Raw genomic sequence first — 22,020 nt, forward strand, 5'->3', positions numbered from 1 at the left:
TGGATAATAAAGCCAAAACAGGGTGAAATGGAAGCTTGTTTCATAGTTTTTTATCGTTTCAAACTGTCCAGATGATCTCTAGTCAAAGGCATGTTGTGTGTTCCGGGGCCAGCAGGGGGCAGTGTTCTGCTTCTGTTCTCGGCCAACAGGAGGCAGTGTTCTGCTTCTGTTCCAGCCCAACAGGGGGCAGTGTTCTGCTTCTGTTCCGGGCCAACAGGGGGCAGTGTGTCTGGCCTTCTGTTCTCGGCCAACAGGGGGCAGTGTTCTGGCCTTCTGCTCTCTGCCAACAGGGGGCAGTGTTCTGGCCTTCTGTTCTCGGCCAACAGGGGGCAGTGTTCTGGCCTTCTGTTCTCGGCCAACAGGGGGCAGTGTTCTGGCCCGCAGATGAAGAAGAAGACAGCTGACCGTAGCGCCAGTCCTTATAATTAATTAATTTAATTTAAACACCTTCTTAATATATTTGTTCTTCTTATTATTGCAATTATACATCCACGGCTGTATTGAAACGTTTCCATTCGCGGGGGAGGATCGTGATAATACGCTTTATATCTCTTATTCCGTCGGGGAGTGACGTGATGTTTTCACTCAGTAGCCGATGAATGGAGCGACCGCCAGCGGACCGATGAGAGAGCAGCTGGTCGGGGAGCGAGGATGTGCCCTCGGCCCTCGGACCGGGTCGGGTCCCTGGCTCTGGACCGGGTCGGGTCCCTGGCTCTGGACCGGGTCGGGGTCCTGGCTCTGGTCCTCCTCGGGTCTCTGCTAGTCCACGGAGCCTTCGGCCACCACGTCCCGGCTCCTAGCGAGGTACAGAAGAGTACTACTAGTATACTGGGCAGTGGGCAGTACTACTAGTATACTGGGCAGTGGGCAGTACTACTAGTATACTGGGCAGTGGGCAGTACTACTAGAATACTGGGCAGTATACTGGTATGTAGCGGGGCTAGGTGCTTCAGGTCCATGTACTGCATTGACTCTTCTATAAGGACCGACACATCGAGCACCAGCTCGGTGAGATGTTTACTCTAGGTGAGCACAGGTTGGGAAGGTGCGGGGATGAAGCCGTCATTTGGGCTAACTGTCTAGTCCAGCAGGCAAGATAAATAGGATCTAAAACGGTGTTTAAACATATACCCCACATGGCATCTCTACTGTCACCTCGGGGGTATATGTAACTCTATTTTTCTTACACACGTACGGCAACAGGAGGCTGTGCGTAACCTAGCAACAGAGCATGTGTAGGTGTGTAGCCTAGCACCAAATTGTGTAACCTGGCAGCAGGGATACAATGTGTTGACCCCCCCCCCGGCCCTCTTCCAGGTGGTCCTCCAGGTGAACCTGAGGTCAGACCGCCTGTCAAAGAGGAGCTCTCCTGAAGACCTTCGTCTGAAGATGAAGATCATCTACGACTCCAGCGTGGACCAGTGAGTTTGCACCGTCTCCATGACGACCAAGCCTGTTGGCTGCTTGACATTTTAGTCTGATAACATTCTCTCTCTCTCTCTCTCTCTCTCTCTCTCTCTCTCAGACTACCAGCGGATAAACGGAGGCTTGTGAAGGTGAGCTGACTGAAAACAGAGAGCCTCCATCAGGATTTGTTAGTATGCGTGTGTGTTCATATTGTACCTGTGTGCTCCCAGGATAAGCTGTTTCCTCAGGCCATTGAGTACCTGCAGAAGGTCTTCAGTGTCCGCCGCCGTGTGGGACTGCTGCTGCTGAGCAGGTACCACTCCAAGGTTCCTCCCTTCCTTTTATACTGCTTCCCGTTCCTTCCTTCCTATGCCCCACTTCCTGTCTCACACGTTTACATTTAGTGGTGGAGCAAACAACTTTACTGATGGTGTGTTCCAGATGCCTCAGACATCAGCCTTCCGAGTTGCAAGTGGGGAAATCTCCCAGCATTCTTTCACAGAGGCATGCCCCCTTTTGGTCGGTCCCTCTCGGAATTCTGAGAGTCCACCGAGTTCAGTGAGGCAAACAAAAACAAAAATGGCTGCACCTGTAAAGAGATTTATTAGGGGTCCTACGGAATCCGTAGGAAACCTATTGTATTCGTTAGTATTATTATTTTTATCCTGACTTTTTGGCTCCAAAAGTTATAAAAATTGGCAGGCTTATAGAACTCGTAGAGTTAGTTAAGGAATCAAAAGATGGGCCAGAATAACACATAGGTGGCGCTATAACAAGGCCTTGAAGTTCAGGACTTCAAGAGGCTGCCATTACCACTAGGAAGGGGCAATTTGTATGAAACTTGGTATACATGCACCATTTGTCATGATGAACAACTTTCACATTGCAACCCATATGGTCAGACCATCGGGATATAGTGCAGTGACCACAACTTGACCAAACACTCACACATTAACTCCTTTGGTGGTGAAAGTGGGAAAAGCTCCAAACTTGGCACACATGTACCAGGTCACTGTGGGACTATAGGGTGATCAAATAATAGCAATAAGGCAAAAGACGGCCGAGATATGCATTTTAAAGTGAAATACATGCACATGTATACAGCTCTACAACACGTTTAAACAGCTCCAACATTGCATCCAAAACACCTAGGCCCAGCTGTTGAATGTGGCTATTAAGAGGAGATTCGATAGTATACCCATGCCAAATTTGAAGACTATATCTGAAAAAACAATCAAAAAACATTAGTTTGAAGTTCTCCCTTCTGAACCATGGCCTCAATACAATGCAGGATGGGCCTTAAAGGGGTACACACGTTATTTCGCAAACATCCGTTTGACAGTGGATTTTGACACCGTAGGCTTTAGTAACATGATTGTTTTGATATGTTAACTGCCGGAAAACCAGTTTTTAAGGCATACCAATGCATATTAACATACCAACCAAGCTCACCATACCTCCACATAGGAAAGACTTATATTTCTCAAAATATACTCCAACCTGCCCTTGGCAGTCTATGGTCATACTGTCGGTCATACTGTCAAACTGTCATATTGTCATTCATACAGTCATACGGTCATACTGTCATACTTTCGTTCATACAGTCATACGGTCATACTGTCATTCATACAGTCATACGGTCATACTGTCAGTTATACAATCATACTGTCTGTCATACAGTCATACTGTCTGTCATACTGTCGGTCATACTGTCATACTGTTGGTCATACTGTCATACTGTCGGTCATACGGTCATGTGAGAATGTGAAAATCCCTTCTCACCGTCTCTCCCCTCACATCATATTTAATGTGGTATTTGGACTTCCGGAGCACTAGGGGGCAGAAGGTTAACCCCGCCTTGGCCAGGGAAGTTCCCCTTATTATTGGTATGGCCCAATCAGTCCACCTGGGACTTATTGGCTTATATAAGGGGAGTCTCATTTTGTGGTAGAGGGGGAAGGTGCTGGCTTGACAAGAGGCCAGTACTAGAGAACATGGTATATGTGGTGGCTAGGCTGATGGCTAGGCTGATGGCTAGGCTGATGGCTAGGCTGATGGCTAGGCTGATGGCTAGGCTGATGGCTAGGCTGATGGCTAGGCTGGTGGCTGTCATACCGTAGGACCCCGTTATTGTTGCTGGCAACTATATTTTCCTTTTGTATTTGTACCACATTTGTAATTTTATTGTCTCCTACACACTTGATTACATTGCTACTTTATTCCAGTCACCAATGTATGCATTGCACTGTCTTGCTGTGCGTGCAATACAATGTAAAGTTGTGTTGTTTGTTTTCAAGCTGGTTTGCAAAAGAGGCTAATGTAGCTAACAATAACGATGACTAGCCAATGACATGACACCATCACAAAGACAAACGGGAACGCTATAAGTTCTACGAGACAGGAAATTACGTCACAAGTGCAACTGGGAAGGCTGGTGTCCGAGGCATCTGGAACACACCATAAGTCTTACAAGTGAGGCTGACCATCAAAGCAAAGCAGCTAATCAATATTTGAGGAACTTTAAATGACCTATATAATTTATCAAATGTAATACATATGGAAACTTTAAGCTGAATATAAACCTCTGCTTCATATAATGTAGTGGATACACAATGGGTTCATAAGTTATATTATGTTAATAACTCCAAGAGGTTTACTTAGTTCCTACAGCTGGTTTCTCTACCTGTGTCTCCAGGCAGTGTGCTAGCGGACGCTACCTGAGGAAGAGGGGCGACCCTCATCGCTACTGCCAGGGGGCGTGTGCAGAGCAGACCCGCTGTGGACCCGTCATCGTCCCACAGCACCACCTGCAGGTCAGCAGCTGGCACTGCGTAACACCTGTCATTATACCTGTGGGTCAGCAGCTGGCACTGCGAAACGCCTGTCATTACACCTGTGGGTCAGCAGCTGGCACTGCGTAACACCTGTCATTACACCTGTGGGTCAGCAGCTGGCACTGCGTAACGCCTGTCATTACACCTGTGGGTCAGCAGACCATACCTGTACATGCACAGCTATTCACACTAATACCAGTGTTAGGTGTGTACAGGGTATTAATACTATAGTATTGTAGTGTTGATACTAGTACTGTGTAGCAGTAGTGTAACGTGTGTACAGGGTATTCATACTGTAGTATTGTTGTGTTGCAGCAGTGTAAAGTGTGTACAGGGTATTAATACTGTAGTATTGTTGTGTTGCAGCAGTGTAAGGTGTGTACAGGGTATTAATACTGTAGTATTGTTTTGTTGCAGCAGTGTAAGGTGTGTACAGGGTATTAATACTGTAGTATTGTTTTGTTGCAGCAGTGTAAGGTGTGTACAGGGTATTAATACTGTAGTATTGTTGTGTTGCAGCAGTGTAAGGTGTGTACAGGGTATTAATACTGTAGTATTGTTTTGTTGCAGCAGTGTAAGGTGTGTACAGGGTATTAATACTGTAGTATTGTTTCGTTGCAGCAGTGTAAGGTGTGTACAGGGTATTAATACTGTAGTATTGTTGTGTTGCAGCAGTGTAAGGTGTGTACAGGGTATTAATACTGTAGTATTGTTTTGTTGCAGCAGTGTAAGGTGTGTACAGGGTATTAATACTGTAGTATTGTTGTGTTGCAGCAGTGTAAGGTGTGTACAGGGTATTAATACTGTAGTATTGTTTTGTTGCAGCAGTGTAAGGTGTGCAGTGAGTCAGGGACGTCCTGTGGCCCCCAGGGGCCCCCAGACGGCGTGGGTGTGGAGCACTCCGACTTCATCCTCTACGTCAGCGGAGTGACGACAGAACGCTGCGGTCAGGAGAACATCGTAGCCTACGCAGCGTACTGCCAGCTGGAGAACATGCTAGACCGGTACTAAAACTACACTATACCTTACTATACTATACTAATACTATACAGAACACAGCCAGCTGGAGGCAACGCTAGACTGGTACTATACTATACCATACTAATACCATACTAACACTACCATACTAACATTATACCATACTAACACTACACTAATACTACACTATACTAATACTATACAAATACTATACTATCATATTACTATACTAACACTACACTATACGTTACTATACTAATACTATGCAGAACACAGCCAGCTGGAGGCAACGCTAGACTGGTACTATACTATACCATACTAACACTATACCACACTATACTAATACTACACTATACTAATACTATACAAATACTATACTATCATATTACTATACTAACACTACACTATACTAATACTATGCAGAACACGCCGGCTGGAGACCACACTAGACCGGTACTATACCGTGCTAATAGTATAGTATACTATACTATACTATACTATTTTATCAGTGTTACTGATATAAGTAATTGAGAGAGAAAGTATTTTGGTCACCTCTGCTGTGGATATGAAGCTCCATCTGGGCAGCGGTTGATTTTGATGTTCATGCCTGAGAGAAAGTTATGCTTCTTTTATTAGAACGCCACACTGTGTAGCGCTACCTACTAAACCTTTCAAAGTTGCAGTGGGTCGTAACCATGGGGATAACTCCTTCCTAGACCCCAAAACCCTCAAAATTGTTCTCAAATCTTTCACATTCGAGCTGGAACAGGGGGATAACTTGAAATAAGGGCCAAAAAAAGCACTTTTCATTGTCAAAAGATATGGCTTGTTGCTTGTAGAGTGGCATTAGTAGTGTTTTGGAAATTTGTTCTGGAAAACATTTGGTGAAGTCTGGACTGATCCAAAGTGAGTTGATAAAGATTTTCAAGGTTCTGGGACCTGCTCTGTTGTGGGCCGGTCTTGGTCAAAGCGTCCCGGGCCATCTTTTGGTCCCAGTCCTTCCCTGTATGCTGGATCTGTGTGATGAATAAAGTATGTTGTCTCCCTCCAGGCCGGTGGCTGGCTACGCCAACCTGTGTCCCTCCATGATCTCCTCCGAGCCCCAGGAGTTTGAGGGCATGCTGGCCACCGTCAAACATGAGGTCATCCACGCACTGGTCAGTCCCTTACCTGCTCCTCCCTCTCCTCACCTCCTCCTCCTCCTCCTCCTCCTACTGTATAGCAGTGAGCTGTGACTCCTCCTCCTCCTCCTCCTCCTCCTCCTACAGCAGTGTGCTGTGACTCCTCCTCCTCCTCCTCACCTCCTACTAGGGATGTCACGATACCAGAAATTTAGTAGTCGATACCAATACCAGTGAAATTCCACGATTCTCGATACCCAATTCGATACCACGGTCAAAAACAAAACAATAAATCCCATGTACTTTATTTATTAAAAACATTTAAACATTCCAAAAAACAGTGGCACTGGCATGTTCATGTACCTTCAAGTAATGAATAAAAATAAACCACTATTAACAATACAAAAAAAGAACAGTGGCATGTAGCGTTCAAGTAATAATAATTTAAAAATAATAATACGCGCTGAAAGCAGGCAGTCATGCAGCTATGCGGCTGGCGTTTACACTTGCGTGCATGGCGGGGTCTAAAACATAACTTCCAACCTAATATTAAGTAATATAACGCAGGTGCGCAAGGCAGCCACAGGAGACGCCAACATTGTTTTCAACTGCTCAGTACCGCGCCGTATTAATTACCAAGTTTTGAAAAGAAAAAGTATTTGAAGCGAATAAGCAACGCTGTTTTTGATTAGTTTATTTGGTTTTGAATGAATAATTTTGGATGCATGCATCGGCTTTGAGTTGGTTTGTTTACTTGGAAATTGCATACGCTCGCAACACACACACACACACGCACGCACACATTCACCGCCGCACCTACTACAACCTGCCGATCTTCAATAAAAACAACATCAAGTAAGTGATGCCGAACGCAGTCGTACCATGCGTGTTTAGAAGCGCAACATTGAAACGGGTCCCGTCTGAAACAGTCGCGCGGCGCAGTGTTCCAAACGCAAAGTACTTCCAGACGCGACTCTTGTTATTCTTTTTATCGACGAGTCGAGGCGAAGCCGTCGCACTCGCTGCAGCTGCCGTCTTCCATGTTCCCGTGTAGGTGTATATGCTGCCCACGTGACGTCCGGAGGAATTGCATCCTCGGTACCTACGGTACTTACGGTACTAAGAAAAACGAGTACCGTCACGTTTTTTGAATTTTGGTATCGACTTGGTACCGAAGTATCGGTTCTCGTGACATCCCTACCTCCTACTGTAAAGCTGTGACTCCTCCTCCTCCTCCTACTGTACAGCAGTGAGCTGTGACTCCTCCTCCTCCTACTGTACAGCAGTGAGCTGTGACTCCTCCTCCTCCTCACCTCCTCCTCCTACTGTACAGTAGTGAGCTGTGACTCCTCCTCCTCCTCCATACCGTACAGTAGTGAGCTGTGACTCCTCCTCCTCCTCCTCCTCCTCCTCCTCCTCCAGCAGTGACTGTGATTCTGCTGTTGTCCTCTAGGGGTTCTCAGTGAATGTGATTCTGCTGTTGTCCTCTAGGGGTTCTCAGTGACTGTGATTCTGCTGTTGTCCTCTAGGGGTTCTCAGTGACTGTGATTCTGCTGTTGTCCTCTAGGGGTTCTCAGTGAATGTGATTCTGTTGTTGTCCTCTAGGGTTTCTCAGTGACTGTGATTCTGCTGTTGTCGTCTAGGGGTACTCAGTGACTGTGATTCTGCTGTTGTCCTCTAGGGGTTCTCAGTGACTGTGATTCTGCTGTTGTCCTCTAGGGGTTCTCAGTGACTGTGATTCTGCTGTTGTCCTCTACGGGTTCTCAGTGATTGTGATTCTGCTGTTGTCTTCTAGGGGTTCTCAGTGACTGATTCTGCTGTTGTCCTCTAGGGGTTCTCAGTGACTGTGATTCTGCTGTTGTCCTCTAGGGGTTCTCGGCGGGTCTGTTTGCGTTCTTCCACGATGATGAGGGAGCCCCCCTGACGCCGCGCTACGCTAGTGGGCTGCCAGCCTTCAACGAGAGGTCAGAGGTCACCCCCACACCCTGCTCTCTCTCTTCTGTTGACTTCTATGTTGTAACCAGTACATTCAGTATGTTTACATGCACAGCTTAATCCGATTAAAGCCATAGTTCGAATATGCTCCGCAATTGGACAACTGCAATTGTCTGAGTATACATGGCGGTGAGTAAACTGATTCATTGGCTGAAGCATGTCATGCCCCGGTACGATAGGTGGCGCTGTGCCCATTTCAACTAGTGGTAATAGAGCCACCGGCTGACCTCTTTACGTCACCAGCAACAACAAACTCAGGCACCTGCATTCGAGAAAGATGTTTTCAGTAGACAGCTGTCAGTTCACTTCGGGTCCATATCATTTCTCCGACGCTCCATTGTTCCTCTCGTATGCCGTATGCAGACTCCTCCGGCTGCTCTGCCGGCTGAAACATTGCTTTCTCCTCCATGTTTGGTTCAATCTGGACTTCAGAGAGTCAAAGCCAAAGTTAATTTCCCCCAATTCCTTTTCCCCATGGGCGAGATAAACCCGACTAGGAGTCTTTACTTGTTGTGGAAGTACCAGAGAGTCGGAGAACCCGACGCAGTCTGTAAGATTCATAATATCAGAGAATACCCCCGTCAGTTCAGCCGCGGCGCAATGAATGAATAAAGATCGTAGTTATTTTACAACCTTGTTGATAAGAAACATTTAGAAAAAAAAAAAAAAAAAAAGTACTTTTAATTCAGCCTTGGGTTAAATCGAAGCGTAGTGTGTACTGAATGCATGTTGATGATACACTCTGGCAATCCGGCTTCCTCCATCTTCTGCGCCAGCTTTTTAAATAAATCGCCGACCCAAAGTGAGTTGACAGCTGTCTACTGAAAACATCTTTCTTCCGCCGGAGCAGCCCCTCTGCCGCCCGTCCGTATACGGCATTCCCCGCCGCGGCGCAATGAATGAATGAATAAAGATCATAAACATGTCGGGAGAAAAAAACATTTATTTTGACAGTGTCATGTAAATGCACTGATTGTTACCGTCTCTCCTCAGCCTGGGTCTGTACCAGTGGAGCGAGGCAGTGGTCCGCTCTGTCTCCCGGCTTTGGGACGTCAGAGGAGGGGTCATGATCAGACACCAGGTCCATCTTTTGGTCACGCCCCGTGTCGTGGTGAGAGGGAGGGGCTTAGTGTGTGGGAATGTTAACATACTCATGAGTGTGTGCGTGTATTGAAACAAATGTATTCAAAATGAATGTTTGTTGATCATAAGGATCCCCATTGATTCACACCTTGATGAACAGTCAAGGTGTCAATCTCGTCCTCCTGGGCTCCAAGACTACAGTATGTATCCAATAACGGTCCATTTAACATATCAAATCAACAGTATGTATCCAATAACGGTCCATTTAACATATCAAATTGACAGTATGTATCCAATAACAGATGATGCATTAGCATGATTAAAAATGAACTAACACAAACCAAGGACAAAAAAAATCTATCTATAATTCTAGAAAACAAATGATGAATAAAAAAACGTGGAAAGTAGGATATCTATAAGTAGTGTTTGTGTTTTGATTCCAGCTTCTTTTTCTTTCCTTTTGCATAGTAATATATCTTCAACATAGTAATCTATGCAATCTTTTCCCTTCCCTTAAATGTAATTTAAGGGAAGCAGGAGTAAAACTCTGGTCAGGCAGTGTGAGAACGCTCCACACTGCTCAGAACGTTGTCTGATGTCAAAGGGCTTCGTGTGTGTGTGTGTGTGTGTGTGTGTGTGTGTGTGTGTGTGTGTGTGTGTGTGTGTGTGTGTGTGTGTGTGTGTGTGTGTGTGTGTGTGTGTGTGTGTGTGTGTGTGTGTGTGTGTGTGTGTGTGTGTGTAGGAGGAGGCCCGGAGGCACTTCAACTGTCCTATCCTGGAGGGCATGGAGCTGGAGAACCAGGGCGGAGCAGGAACTCAGCTCAACCACTGGGAGAAACGCCTGCTGGAGGTCAGTGCCCCTCACTGTTCAGTGGTCAGAACGACACACCGCTATGGCCCTGCTGCTTTGGAGGTGGTCAGTTGTGGTTATTAGAGACGGTTTAGTTTACGTAGGTAAGTTAATGAGCACGTTGTTCTATTTAAGGGAGCAGAACTCTAGGAACAGTGAAACCGTGTGTAAGTTTGTTTCCTTGGTGACAGAACGAGGCGATGACGGGTTCCCACACTCAGAACCGGGTGTTCTCCCGTCTGACACTGGCGCTCATGGAGGACACCGGCTGGTACCGTGCCGACTACAGCCATGCCCAGCGCCTCGACTGGGGGCGGGGCCTCGGCTGCGACTTCGTCATGAAGAGCTGCAAGTTCTGGATGGACAAACAGCGGCAGAGGTCAGAGGTCACGTCAACAGTAGGACCTGCTGTTGCCCCTATTGTTGCTCCTTTACCAAGGGATTTAATCTGTTGAATGGTGAATTATAAACTAGTGTGAGATGGTAATGCCAGCGGTTGAACTCTACAGCCCCCTCCAGAGGGAGGCTAGTATCAGCCACTTTGCTTGCTGTGTCTACTTCTCTTACTGTTCCTGGACCTTTTATTTCTATTTTTAAACATTATTTGCGGCAATATCAAAAGCATTGTAAACAGTTCTTGTTTACACAGGGCTTATGACATTCTACATACTGCAACCATGTTATGACACGTTACAACACTCTACAACATGCTACGCAAACATGCTACAGTCCTCTTTAACACTCTACAGTACACTACAACATGCTACAGTACTCTACAGTACGCTACAGTCCTCTTTAACACTCTATAGTACACTACAACATGCTACAGTACTCTACAACATGCTACAGTACTCTACAACACGCTACAGTACTCCACAAAACGCTACAGTACTCAGCAGTATGCTACAGTCCTCTTTACTCTACAACATGACACAGTACTCTACAACACGCTACAGTACTCTACAACATGACACAGTACTCCTCAACACACTACAGTACTCTACAACATGCTACAGTACTCTACAAAACGCTACAGTACTCTACAACACTCTACAGTACTCTACAACACGCTACAGAATTCTACAACACTCTACAGTACTCTACAACACTCTACAGTACTCTACAACACGCTACAGTACTCTACAACACTCTACAGTACTCTACAACACTCTACAGTACTCTACAACACGCTACAGTACTCTACAACACTCTACAGTACTCTACAACACTCTACAGTACTCTACAACACTCTACAGTACTCTACAACACGTTACAATACTCTACAACATGCTACAGTACTCTACAACACTCTACAGTACTCCTCAACACACTACAGTCCTCTTTAACAATCTACAACACGCTACAGTACTCTACAACACGCTACAGTATTCTACAACACTCTACAGTACTCTACAACACTCTACAGTACTCTACAACACGCTACAGTACTCTACAACACTCTACAGTACTCTACAACACTCTACAGTACTCTACAACACGCTACAGTACTCTACAACACTCTACAGTACTCTACAACACGTTACAATACTCTACAACATGCTACAGTACTCTACAACACTCTACAGTACTCCTCAACACACTACAGTCCTCTTTAACAATCTACAACACTCTACAGTACTCTACAACACGCTACAGTAGGCTACAACATGCTACAGTTCTGTACAACACGCTACAGTAGGCTACAACACGCTACAGTACTCTACAACACGCTACAGTTCTCTACAACACTCTACAGTACTCTACAACACGCTACAGTACTCTACAACACGCTACAGTTCTCTAAAACACTCTACAGTACTCTACAACACGCTACAGTACTCTACAACACGCTACAGTACTCTACAACATGACACAGTACTCCTCAACACACTACAGTACTCTACAACATGACACAGTACTCCTCAACACACTACAGTACTCTACAACACACTACAGTACTCTACAAAACGCTACAGTACTCTACAACACTCTACAGTACTCTACAACACGCTACAGTAGGCTACAACACGCTACAGTACTCTACAGCACTCTACAACATGACACAGTACTCTACAACACACTGCAGTACTCTACAACATGACACAGTACTCTACAACACACTACAGTACTCTACAACACTCTACAGTACTCTACAACACGCTACAGTAGGCTACAACATGCTACAGTTCTGTACAACACGCTACAGTAGGCTACAACACGCTACAGTACTCTACAACACGCTACAGTACTCTACAACACTCTACAGTACTCTACAACACGCTACAGTACTCTACAACACTCTACAGTACTCTACAACATGACACAGTACTCCTCAACACACTACAGTACTCTACAACATGACACAGTACTCCTCAACACACTACAGTACTCTACAACACGCTACAGTACTCTACAAAATGCTACAGTACTCTACAACATGACACAGTACTCTACAACACTCTACAGTACTCTACAACACGCTACAGTAGGCTACAACACGCTACAGTACTCTACAGCACTCTACAACATGACACAGTACTCCTCAACACACTACAGTACTCTACAACACACTGCAGTACTCTACAACATGACACAGTACTCTACAACACACTACAGTACTCTACAACACTCTAGTGTGTGTGTGTGTGTGTGTGTGTGTGTGTGTGTGTGTGTGTGTGTGTGTGTGTGTGTGTGTGTGTGTGTGTGTGTGTGTGTGTGTGTGTGTGTGTGTGTGTGTGTGTGTGTGTGTGTGTGTGTAGGCGTGTTCCTGTGACTCCATTCTGTGACACGGTGAGGTCGTCTCCCCTCCGGCTCAGCTGCAGACAGGACCAGCAGGCGGTGGCCGTCTGCAACCTGCAGATACACACACACACACTGCCATCCGAATACCAGGTACACGCACACGCCCACGCCCGACCCCGACGGTACCCGGCGGGGTCGGAGGTCAAATATTTAACGGCGGGGTCAAATATTTAACAATTATGCTGGGGTTCAAGTTGGGCTCGGTCACATCTGCGCGATTTGGAGTTGGCGTTGCCTTTATGTTAACGTTGATTTTACTTTGCTGGGGACACTCGTGTTCATTTGAAATTCATAGGCTACCTGTCCTACAGAACCTCAGAACCTCTGTGTCATTCTGTGGAATTGATCGTTATCGTGGCCTTTTTGTGGGCCTATTTGGATTTCAATTTGTTATGATTCTGTGCAACAAGCGCTTGTTGCGCTCATCTGTTGACATTTCCAAATGCCTTGCAGCTGTTTAATAAAGGCGTGCTTTGATACACACAAACGTAAACGTATTATTAGTATGAGAAAAAAAATTGATTTAACTGTTAGTGTGTCGGTCTCGGACATATATATCTTGATGCCTTTGGGCTCAGTTACTTTTCTGTCAGACGCAGGCTGGGCTCGGACACACACACACACACACACACACACACACACACACACACACACACACACACACACACACACACACACACACACACACACACACACACACACACACACACACACTCTCTCAGGTCAAGGTGTGCGTCAGTATTTCGATCAGATGGAGGGCGTGGCTGCGGAGGAGATCCCGTCCTACGGGGGCGCTGTGGAGATCGCTGACTACTGCCCCTTCAGCCAGGAGTTCAGCTGGCACCTCAGCGGAGAATACCAGAGAAACTCCTACTGCAGGGTACCAGAGAACCAGCCAGGTACTAGTGCGACACACTACCAGGAATACACACTACTTACTAGTCCTACATACTACCACGAATAGACACTACTTACTAGTCCTACATACTACCAGGAATACACACTACTTACTAGTCCTACTACCCTGGTCCCGTTAAGCTGCAACACGTCTAGTGGTACATCCCTGAGCACTCGTCATCCTCAGTCTGATATCAGCAGCATGTTTAGGGTGGGTTTTATTGGGACTAGTTCAGTAGAGGAAAGTCTGACCAATAGTATGCCTGCTAAATTGGTTCATACCACTACCCAGCCAATCAGAGATACACACGAACAGAGCCGCAACTGGGAGACCAGACTAAAGAGTGGTCAGAGTGAATCAAGCCATTAAATTAATTAATAGCTTTCTACACTTTCATTCTAGTACACAGACAATTCCAAACCAGTAACTCTCGAAAGTTCTGAGACCTCGGCAATAGTTAAAAGGCAATGTGAATGGCCAATATGAGTTAAGGACGAAGGAATGACCTTCCAGCATTCACTTAGGACCAATGTTCTCTGAAAGCCATTTCCTGACTCTTCAAGGAGTGAATGATTGTGGAGGCTGAACTCTATGAGGGATAACAAAAAAAATGATGTCACACGTTTATATTATATCTACATTATTTAAAATATATATTTTTTGGGGCATTAGAAACTTTTTTGAGTTCCAGGGCTAAGAAAGAATGTTATAAGTAACATCGTTAACGCTGCTACAGAAAAATACAAAACCGTAAGATTGAGCCTTTAAAATATACCTTTTTGCACAAAGCTAGCTGCTGGTTAATGGAACCGGCAAGAGTGGTATTGATTCAGAATGTTTCAGACCAACCTGCAAGAGTAGCAGATTATTAATACTCTGTAATGTTGGAGCGGTCACGCTACGTGACTAACGCTAGTCCTCATACAGGCTTCAAATGATTATTTTGACTAAAAATCCATACTTATCACGATGTGATGCGTATCACCATACACAGGCCATGATGTGATGCGTATCACCATACACAGGCCATGATGTGATGCATATCGCGATACACATTGATTTTGAATAATGACCATGTCCTACACAGAATTTACACAGAATTTCCTACGCAGCTGTTTTATTATTTATTATTCTGTATGGCACAAAAGAATACAATTCAGGCCCACAGAGGTCTTAAAAGTAAAATAAAATATTCAGTTTCTAATCCCAGAGTTATTATTAATGCAAATAAAATATTCTTAAATTTTTTGATTTAAAATAGCCTTTTCTGTTGTCTCTTATGCTTTTAGATTTTTGATGCAAGTGTTCTAGTTTCACTTGATTTTAAGTGCACTTCTATTTGCTTTGAGAAAGTCCACGCGACATATCAGTTATTTTAGAAAAATATAATAATTCTAAAAAATATCTGTTCACATGGTCTGGTTGTTATTGTGTCCAACAAAGTGACGGCTGGAGATAGGAGACAGATTTTCTCAAAAGAAAGCGTTGCTTCGTGGTGTCTAAGAGATTTGGATGAAGGACAGTCACCCTTGATTGGACACAATAACAGACTGACCTTTAGCATAGGTTACTTAAGCAATAGATCACGACAGGCTGTGGTATACGCTCATTATACCACAGTTAAGGGGCGTTGTCCGTCCCGACGCGCAGCGGAGCGGCGGCGACCCCCTTCACTGTGGTATAATGACGGTATATCACTGAACGAAGTGATCTATTGCTTTTATAAAACGGTTACGTAAATATGGCGAAATGAAAGTCATAGACACCCTCAATTTTGAAAAAGCTAGAAAGTCGGAAAAGCATTTTTTTTAACGAATACAAAAAAGTAGTCCCTCCTGGCTGCCGGCAAAGTGTACGGCGGTTGCTATGCAACACACTGTAGCGTCCTTCAGAGAGAAGGCTAGGCTAAAGACGGTAGCTTGGTTCGCCGGCAATTTAGCCTTCTATCGAGTTCACTCAAACTCGATAGTAGGCTAAATTGCCGACCGTGTGCCTATTGCTTTACAACATTTCCACCCTCTCCAGCAATCAACATGTTTTTTAGGCTTCAGTGAACTATGCTATCGCTTTTATATATACATAAACAACAGTTAGAGTTAGGCGCGGATTGATACTGAACTCTGTAAACTGAATGGGCGTCATAGCTGTGTGTATACGCTCAATATACAACAGTTGGGAACCAATCAGATCGCTTGATTTAAGCCACCCGTTTTATAATCCTGACCAACCTTTACAAAGGAAAGGAAATATTGGTATCCCATAATCCTTTACGACGGCAATATTAAAAAAAACAGGCCGCCGGCCGGCACTCGATTTAAAAAAAAATAATCGAATTAATTAGAAGCTTTGTAATTAATTAATCAAAATTAATCGCATTTTAATCGCATATAAATATTTGACCTGAGAACAGTGAAGTAATTTTTTTTTCACATGGATTTTTAGTATACCATTGAATAATGACTGAATACATAAGCTTAAGCAACAAAAATATTGTTTATTTTTGTTCAAGTCCAACAGACCAGTGCAATTCTTGCCATTAAGTGTAGCAATAGCATATTTAGAAATATAGTACATTTCAGAAATTCAGGTAGCCTATAGGTAGGTAGACCGCATATCACCGCAGCACATCGAGCCTCAAGTATCACCTCAATGCAAAACTTTTGCATTGAGGTGATACTTGAGGCTCGATGTGCTGCGGTGATATGCGAATTCCTTGTTGTATAGCTTGCACACAACCATGCTCTTATCGATACTTCCATCCGTTCGTTTTTTGTAACAAAATTTCCCATCCACGGGGCCAACCAAAGCGGTCTCATCAGCTACTTTGTTCATGTTCACTGTGGTTTGTTGTTGTCTGAACTACGCTAGTTGGTGCTCCAGTATAATCGGTCCGCCTGAAACTCATCCAGTGAGAAACGTTCCGCGGTGCAAAAATAAGTGCGATTAAAATGCGTCAATTTTTTTAACGCGTTAATTATTGTGTAATTAATTAATTAATCTTAATTAACGCGTTAAAGTCCCGGCCCTAGAAAATACAATTTATGATAATGGATACCAATTCCAGAAACATAATTATTTGAATCAAAATTAATTAATTTATTGCTGGTTAGCAAGCACACAATATACACCATGAGAAAATAAAATGCCAACTTCACATTTAAGGAAGACTACTGGGGGCAGTTAATTTCAACATCAACATAAGTTTAGCCTCTTTTGTGAATGTGTGAATTCGGATTCAAGTGGCCTCAAATATTCCCGTTAGCCAAGTCCTGACCTAAGTGATTCTCACTGTTGGTGACAACATGATTGAAATCAATACGACAAGAACACATGGATCAAAGAGTGCTTGTTGTAGTCCATCTTCGGAAAAATGTTGTTTCACGCTAGTTTCACGCTTCGTGGTGTCTAAGAGATTTGGGTGAAGGAGAGTCACCCTTGATTGGACACAATAACAGACTGGGATCAAGCAAAAGGTAAATAATCAAGGTTTGATTTCTATGTAGGGATCCTTTCCATAAGGTTTGAATATAATGTGACAAAAACAAGCACTGCTAGAGAACATACATTGAAGAAGCGTTACTCCCCATAAGGATTACACTGGCTCAATGCTGTCCATATTAAAACAATGGTTGACCCCAAAGAATGATGGGAAAATAGGGTTCAGTTTGAAAGTCCAGAGGCCTTCCTCTAGTCCTCCAGTGATCCATCGATGTGATGTTGAATGAGCCCAGTTGTGTGAGTGTTGATCAGTGTGATGTGTCTGCAGAGTGGTGGAGGAACTATGCGGTGGAGCGCTACGGTCCAGACTCAGTGTGTGTTTACCAGCGGTCCGCCTTCAGCATGGAGCAGTGTGACAAGAAGATGACCTACCCTGACTGGGGCTCAGGCTGCTACAAGGTGCACACACACACACCGCCAAACATACGGATGATAACTAGGGCTGTCAAGTGATTAAAAAAAAATGAATCCAATTAATTACAGGCTCTGTGATTAATTAATCTAAATTAATCGCATACTTACATTTTGCAGAGAAAGTATTTAAAAATAATTTAATTCAAATAAATTATGGCAGATGAGTGATTCAATGAATAATAGACATAATAGACTTCAATGTCTCTTTTATTTAAAACATGTCTTTCATTAACATACGGAGCATTTTAAGATCAAATTAAAAATATTTCCATTTCACTCAAGATGCAATGCATTTCAGGCAAAAAATATACAATACTTTGTTTTGTCTTGACACTTTTTGTTGAATACTGTAAGTGGCAAAAAATAATAATAATCAGCGTTAATTTTTTGAATGCATTATTTTTTCTGTGGTTAATTAATCGAAATGAACGTGTTCATTTGACAGCCCTAATGATAACTAGTCTTTATGCTGAACCTTCACTCGGCGCTAGTCATTGACACCAGGTCATTAAGTCGTTGGTGTGGCAGCGCCTTGTTAGAAGGCGTAGGTTCTTCTTCCTGCTCTTCTACCTGGGGGTTGACGGCCCACTGGGGTGGAGGACGGTCTGACTCGGCACCCGGCCCGCATCGCAGTTCCCGACACTGGGACGCGTTTTATTAAACACGACAAAGACAAGAAGTGGATCTCCCGCCGTGCTGTCGTACTGCGCCGGCTGGTCTGGTGAGACCTGCTTCACACTGAAGCTGTAACCTCCACACAGACCGTGTGGATCTGAATCCGGACTTCTTCCAAGCAGCACCTGCGTGATATTAAGGATGTTGCGGCTTCCGTCGCATTTCAATTGGCGTGGAGTCGCTACGACCGGAGCAGCAGACGCATGGATTACTTTTAAATAACATAGCCATCCATGCCCGTGTGACCGGCCACACAGAGACAGAATCAGGCCTCAACAGAATCATGCAAGATGAATCACACAATACAGAACAACAACAAGATTGTAAATGTCCCCAACAAAGGATAACATTTAGAGTATAGTGCACTCTAGAGTTCATCTAGTTTATCTAGAGGTGGAACGTGCAGATTTGAAAATCAATGTATATATTGATGTGTTTTTTTGATTGACTACAGAAAGCAACACGTGATGAAATCCTTCAGGTGCACTGCTGAAAAGCCGTTGTCTATCTCAACAAATAGAGTGTGTGTGTGTGTGTGTGTGTGTGTAGGTGGTGTGTTCGGACCAGGGTCTGGCTGTGTACGTGGAGGAGCTGTCGTTCCCGTGCGTGCATCCTGGTCAGCTGATCAGTGTGAGTGTGCGTGTGAGCGGCTGGGTGTACAACGGTGTGCTGGTCTGTCCCTCCTGCTCCGACCACTGTGACCTCTGCCCTGAACAGGCCACGCCCTTCAACGCAACCTCAAGCACTACTATTGGTCAGTCCTCCCCACACCGTCCAATCACATTTCAGTCAACCAGGAACAGATATTCTCAGAGCATTCCACTCCCTTAATGCTGGCCGATGGCAAAAAAAATGTCATTATTTTCTGCAACCACTATATACTGTATGTAGAAAAATGTTTTCAGAGTGAAACCTGCTGTGTTCCAGACCCCTGCTCTGCCAGTCCTCGTCTGGCTGTCAGTGTCTGGCTGCTGCTGGGCAGCCTGCTGGGCAGCCTGCTCTCCCTGTGACGCTCTGCAACACAGCTGATGGTACCTGGAGGAGGAGCTCTCCCTCTCTGTCTCTCTCTGTCTCTGTGCTCCCTGCCTTGTCTCTTTTTATGCACAGATTAAAGTTGCACATTTTAAAGTGGAAACGCCAAATCTCGAAAAGATCACAAAATAACGAAGTAGCAATTTTTTAGGCATCTAAATTTGCATTTTCTTTTTCAGATTTTCTTATAATGTGGTTCAATATGCGAGACCTTTTGATGGGAACTCACCTCTCTCTCTCTCTCTCTCTCTCTCTCTCTCTCTCTCTCTCTCTCTCTCTCTCTCTCTCTCTCTCTCTCTCTCTCTCTCTCTCTCTCTCTCTCTCTCTCTCCTCAGCTGACCATAGTTCCATGGTCCCCAGCCAGGGTTTTTCATCCCTCCATCATGAATCCTCAGGGAAAATCCCCACAATCCTTTTCTGCTCAGATCTCAACAGATAAAGGCACTGTTCCAAAACAGACTCTAAATGTTGGAACACACACAGATGCAGTGACCAGACGAAGCTGTCTTCGGGACAACGCTAGGTGTCAATCCCAGGACATGAGACTCACTGTGTCATAAAGTGAGAAGGCAACTCTATCCTGATTCTTAGTGACTACCGCTAGCCATGCTAATGCTAACTTGGCTAATGCTAAATAAGCTGACTTATATGGTGCTTTCAACTTTAAAGTTTATTCCATCGTTTAGATATGAGGCAATCCCAGTGTTTCAGTCAGAGATTGTTTATTTTGAACCAATATCAACATTTTAAGCACTGAAAGTTTTCTGAATAGTTTGATGTACATATGGGAGGGTGTGAACGTGGTGTGGGCCAGTGTCCAGTGTGTACCCAGTGTCTATCGGCGGGGGGCTTCAGTTCAGGGTTCAGTTTCGTTGGGGGGGGGCTCGGCTCGCACTGGCACCACCAGATCTCCAAAACGGCGGAGACGAAGTATCAAGTCCACATTGAACTGCTCATCTGGGAGAGGTTCTCAGCCACTGATGGTTTTAATTCACTTGTATTTAGTTTCCAAATCTTTTTTTTTCTCAAAAAATCTGTGATCTCACAGCTGGCTACAGGCATGCCCCTACTTACTATTACTTAGCTTTTTAGAATCCAAGATTATTGAATAATGAACTTAGTTTTATTTTTTACATGTTTCCGTATAAGTAATTGTCTCCAAGAGAGAGTCTGAGACATATGTCACATGGTAGAAAAAAATACTTGTGCCCATGGATTTGATTTGTTCCACACAGCAGGGATTCCCCATGCAGCATTGTGAGGGCTTACTGGCCCTACAGAGGCCTCATGCATGAGGAGAAGATATATTCAAGATGAGGCAATCCCAGTGTTTCAGTCAGAGATTGTTTATTTTGAACCAATATTAAAATATCAATGTTCAAAGAATTCAACAATATATTCAAAACAATGTTACAAAATAACAATATTTGGTTTACAATGAACAGAAATGTCTTAATTTTACAACATATTCATGAAAACCACAGCGATATATATACTCTAAGTTTATGGACACGATTGTAAATCAGCGGTTGGAGTTGCTTTATGTCATGCTGCACCTCTATAGACTATAGCACACGAGACGCTCTAACAGGATGGTAAAGCCAACGTAACTGTACAGTCCAATGTGAAAAGATGAACCCTACACTACACGCCATTCCTACTGTATAGTTGCCGCTCTGAATCAGGTATGCCTTCTCCAATGCTTCATGGGGAATCCCTGCTGTGTAGAACAATCCAAATCCGTGCGGTCGGATTGGGACCCGAGGGAACGGTTTACAAACCGTGCACATTAGCTTTACACATCAAGGTGTTTTTGCTACTATGTATTTTCTTGACTCTTCTTGCTGTCGTTATTTGATGACACTAATGCCACCACAAACCTTGTTCGGCAATTCATGAGATTCTTCTTCTGCCCGTCTTTATCGATTTTCCCCCCATAATTTAGCAGTTGAGGCTTTCAGGGGGTCTTAAGTGTCAAACAGGGGGCTCGCCCTCCCGTATTTCGCACACTGCCAGTGCCCCCGTTTAATTTATTGAAATGTCTTGTTACGTATGTCCTTATTAAATTGTTTTATTTCAAAAAACATTTGTTTCAAATAAAAGAATGCTGTCTCTTGACATTCACGTTGATTACCTGTTATAACCTTGAATTTTTAACATGTTAAGCAACCAAATAAATTATTTAAATCTAGCTATTTAAATCTAAGAAAATCTAACTTCCCTGAAGTAAAATAAATATTCTTAGCCCTATATAACCACCAAACTTTAACCCACCTTTAGCATAGGTTACTCCTGACCAACCTTTACAAAGGAAAGGAGATATTGGTATCCCATAATCCTTTACGGCGGCAATATTTTAAAAACAGGCCGCCTGCTGGCACTCGATTAAAAAAATCTAATTAATTAGAGGCTTTGTAATTAATTAATCGCATT

General features: G+C 44.1%; 1 protein-coding gene across 2 annotated transcripts; it reads left to right on the forward strand.

Moving 5' to 3' along the window:
* Positions 1-391: 391 nt before the first annotated feature.
* lmln (leishmanolysin-like (metallopeptidase M8 family)) lies at positions 392-21,675 on the forward strand. 2 transcript variants are annotated; one of them, XM_084478034.1, is made up of 17 exons: positions 392-804; positions 1,318-1,421; positions 1,526-1,556; positions 1,638-1,720; positions 4,103-4,220; positions 5,067-5,245; positions 6,271-6,376; positions 8,210-8,304; positions 9,329-9,446; positions 10,161-10,268; positions 10,460-10,647; positions 13,028-13,160; positions 13,810-13,969; positions 17,735-17,865; positions 19,105-19,309; positions 19,483-19,586; positions 19,923-21,675. In XM_084478034.1, exons 1-16 carry the CDS (start codon positions 652-654, stop codon positions 19,563-19,565), a joined length of 1,995 nt encoding a protein of 664 aa, XP_084334160.1. In that variant the 5' UTR covers positions 392-651; the 3' UTR covers positions 19,566-19,586; positions 19,923-21,675. The 2 variants fall into 2 exon arrangements, with proteins under 2 accessions (XP_084334160.1, XP_084334161.1); XM_084478035.1 differs by having other exon boundaries at positions 5,070-5,245.
* The last annotated feature ends 345 nt before the right edge of the window (positions 21,676-22,020 follow it).

The sequence above is a fragment of the Micromesistius poutassou genome (assembly GCF_964030765.1).
Source record: "Micromesistius poutassou genome assembly, chromosome: 14".
Lineage (NCBI taxonomy): Eukaryota > Metazoa > Chordata > Actinopteri > Gadiformes > Gadidae > Micromesistius > Micromesistius poutassou.

Excerpts from the sequence above, each read along its gene's own strand:
- lmln (XM_084478034.1), top strand. The coding sequence starts at position 652 with ATGTGCCCTCGGCCCTCGGACCGGGTCGGGTCCCTGGCTCTGGACCGG. Across the intron at positions 5,246-6,270 it reads CTGGAGAACATGCTAGACCG|GCCGGTGGCTGGCTACGCCA; the intron begins GTACTAAAACTA and ends GTCTCCCTCCAG. Across the intron at positions 13,970-17,734 it reads GGTACCAGAGAACCAGCCAG|AGTGGTGGAGGAACTATGCG; the intron begins GTACTAGTGCGA and ends ATGTGTCTGCAG.